The 3611-nt window shown below is 43.1% G+C and overlaps 1 protein-coding gene across 1 annotated transcript in view; it reads left to right on the top strand.

The window, feature by feature from the left end:
• Positions 1 to 3611, top strand: part of LOC102670961 (broad-complex core protein isoforms 1/2/3/4/5-like) — a 16099-nt gene that overhangs the window by 3493 nt on the left and 8995 nt on the right. Inside the window, exons 3-5 of the mRNA XM_031514467.1 lie at positions 16 to 305; positions 931 to 1522; positions 1848 to 1907. Of these exons, the coding sequence (XP_031370327.1) occupies positions 16 to 305; positions 931 to 1522; positions 1848 to 1907 (942 nt within the window). The remainder of the gene's footprint in view (positions 1 to 15; positions 306 to 930; positions 1523 to 1847; positions 1908 to 3611) is intronic.

Here is a 3611-nt window from a genome sequence, read left to right as displayed (position 1 = left end):
TATATATATATATATATATATATATATATATAGAACCTCGAGTCAATGTTAAATTAAAAAACGTATCGCGAGAAAAATGTCTCTTCTTTCCCCCCTCGCTTCCCCTTTTGCAGAGCACACCGTGTAAACACCCGGTGATAGTACTTCAGGACGTAGCGTTCAGCGATTTGCACGCATTGGTCGAGTTCATCTATCACGGGGAGGTGAACGTGCATCAGCGTTCCCTTAGCAGTTTTTTGAAGACTGCCGAAGTCCTCAGGGTATCGGGGCTTACGCAACAGGCAGACCAAACGGACAGGGACGAGGTAAGCGGGTTTCTCCGAACAATCTCTCTCTTTCTCTCTCTCTTTCTCTCTTTCTCTCTTTCTCTCTCTCTCCCTCCCTCCTCCTGCTGCTCCTCCTTTCCCCCCTCCATGGCCGTTCGTGCCCGCGATACGTACACGCGAAAATTCATAACGGGCATCGCATTACCTCCGTATTGTAATTAATTATCGGCAAGCCAGCAAATTGATTACGGTCCGCATGTTATCTTACTCCGATACGTAGACGTGACTTTCAACTCTGGAGAAGAGTTTTACCCTTATCTCGGTGCACAATGTGTATCCATCTTGATTCCAATCCATAATTGTCATAGGTCAAGCAAACAAAGATAACCGGCCCGCGGTGGTTACAAATAGAAAGCGAGCAATCGTAATCGTGGTCTCGGGGGCATGCGCGGTATATTGACGGACGATATGCATACACCATTATTTTATTTTCTTCATCGAAGATCACTTTACTTGTTTATTCTTTCCGATGCTTGCCTTGATCGCACCTCTCTCTCTCTCTCTCTCTCTCTCTCTCTCTCTTCTCCCTCTTTTCATCCAGCCTCTCTCTCTCTCTTTCTTTCTCTCTTTCTTTCTTTCTTTCCTCCTTCTCTTCACGTTACAGCTGTCCCACGTGCGCGCGTTGGCCGCCGGTGGCAATCACCTTCCTTTCCACGAGAAATTGGAGGAGAGTTTTCCCAGGGGTGGTTCACCACCGACGCCGGTCACCCCGACACCGACCACCGTGCAGCAATTGTTGCGCAGAGCGCAGATACGCAGGAACGAGAGACGGACGCCCGATCCCCACGATGAGACGGCGAAGAAGCCGAGGGTGCTTTCGCCTCCGCTCAACAACAACGACGCTACGCCCACCGATTTCTCGATGGGGGTGAAGAACAACCACGTGTCGAGCAAGGTGGAGGGGAACGGGGTGCACGAGGAGAACAGCCCCCTCGAGGACAATATCAAGTGCGAGCCGTTGGAGCTGACAGGTGGTAACAGCGGTAACGCCGCGGGGAACAACGAGGACTCGTCCGATTCCGGCGCCGCCGCGTCCGATCGGCCGCCCGCGTCCGCGAGCAGTAACGAGCACGAGGCCGAGTCCGAGCACACGTCCACCCCCAATTTTTTGTCCGAGACGAAAATCTTCCCACCCACGCCAGGAAGCTTTAATTTCAGTATGGCGGCGTTAGCCACGGAGCATACACCGTTGTCAGGTACGTGGACAAATTCCTGCTCGGAACACAGGCCTGTACGCATTGACCAATTTTCATTTGACCGATTTTGTGCGATTATTGAGCATGCATTATCCTCTTTTTCTTTTTTCTTTTTCTTCTTGCATCGTTTTTTTTTGTTACCTCCCTTTTTCTTTCTCTCTCTATCTCTCTGCTTTTCTTTCTTTCTTTCTTTCTTTCTTTCTTTCTAGTTTCAAAGTAAGTTTAGCCTTTAGTTCGAGCTAAGAGTTTTTAATTGCGATGTTGCGTACAGGCCGTTGTTCGATCGTTGTCGCGAGAGAACGTTCGTTGCTACGTGTGACGATAGTGAAATTTCCAGGAATGGGCCACGGGTTGCAACCACCGGACTTGGCAGGAACTTCGCAAGGTAAGAATTAAGCCTTACTTATTTACTTACTTACTTACTTACTTACTTACTTCCTACCTGGCTCTGCCCAAATGTAAAATCATTAGAATCAACGAAGTCGAGGAACTCGAGGGAACACGAGTTGGAACACAACCCCCGCCCCTCTCCCCCTGTGTATATATATATACTTGTATGCGTGTTCTCGTGTATTGACGATGAACTGAAATACGTTACCGATTTTCGATTCGTTGATGGGGGATGTTGACTTGAACGAGCTTGATTTCTTTTGATTTTTCACTAAAAAAAAAAAAAAAAAAACAAAAAAAAAAAAAAGGGCAAATTTTCTTTTATGCTGTTCCATTTATATTTTCTATCGATCACATCACAGTCGAGCACATCGTGGCCCGCAATTGTCCGCGGTGTGGCGGTTCGCTCTTAAATTACAAAAAAAGGAAAAAAAAAAAATAACTAAAAAAAAAAAAAAAAAAACAAAAAAAAACAAAAGGGCAACTTTTCTTCTATGCTGTTCCATTTATATTTTCTATCGATCACATCACAGTCGATCACATCGTGGCCCGCAATTGTCCGCGGTGTGGCGGTTCGCTCTTAAATTACAAAAAAAGGAAAAAAAAAAAGTAACTAAAAAAAAAAAAAAAAAAAACAAAAAAGAGAAGGACTTGTGCAGTTATATCAAACACTAACAAAAATCATCGAATTTATAAGAATGAATATACCATATATATATATATACATACATGCATACATACATACATACATATTATATATATATATATTTATTTTTTTATTTGGTTGCGGTGAAAGAGCATTACTGTCTGCTTGGACGATTAAAACTTCTTCTTCTAATTAGCATGCGTTTACAAAAAAATCATCGATATCATCATTACTCAAAATGAATATCATTTGTCGAAATTCGCCTTGCATCTACATTTCATACGATGTCATGTAACGTTAACGCGCGATTATCAAACCGGATTCGCGATTGGATTGGAATGAATTTATCTGCTGATCTATCGATCCGTCTTCCTCTATTCGGCCACGGAACGATCCGCGAATTTCTTGGCGCAAAATGGAAAGAAAAGATATACGTATACGTATACACGCGCACGCATACACAGCCGCTGTGGAATCGCGCGGAATCGATCGATATCGTTTTATAGATACGCGCTCGTCGTATACGGACAACTGCGGGGCAGAGAAAGAAGAAAGAAATACAGCGGATACGTTCGTTCCTTCGAAGTCGTCGAATTCGATCCGATCATTCTAATTGGCATAAAGCGATGAAAGCAACCATCACTGTTTGGCATCACTGTACAAAGTATCTGCCGCAAAATCTCTATCTCACGTTTAATGGAAAAGAGAAAAAAAAAAGAAAAAAAAAATCGAAAAAGAACCCCCTGGAAAATGATCGAGAAATAATAAAGGAAAAAAAGAAAAAAAAAAAAAACGAAACGAACAAAAGGATGTAGGAGAAAAGAAAACGCAGAAGAATTAAGACGACAGTGAAACGACAACAGTGACTGTCGTTCTCTTTGTTGTCTAATAAATACACCTAATAATGATAAATCGTCTCCGCCAAAAAAACATTTTACAAAAACGAATTTATTTTAAACGCTTTAAAAATTTCTCTGAGTCGCGTCAAGTGTCGTTTTTTTTTTTCGATCGACGATCGATCCCTCGTTACTCCACGTTTTATATACGTGCCGT

Source organism: Apis dorsata, unplaced genomic scaffold (genome assembly GCF_000469605.1).
Source record: "Apis dorsata unplaced genomic scaffold, Apis dorsata 1.3 scaffold_1004, whole genome shotgun sequence".
Lineage (NCBI taxonomy): Eukaryota > Metazoa > Arthropoda > Insecta > Hymenoptera > Apidae > Apis > Apis dorsata.
The sequence above is the reverse complement of the archived record's forward strand: the minus strand, read 5'-3'. Positions and strand labels throughout refer to the sequence as shown.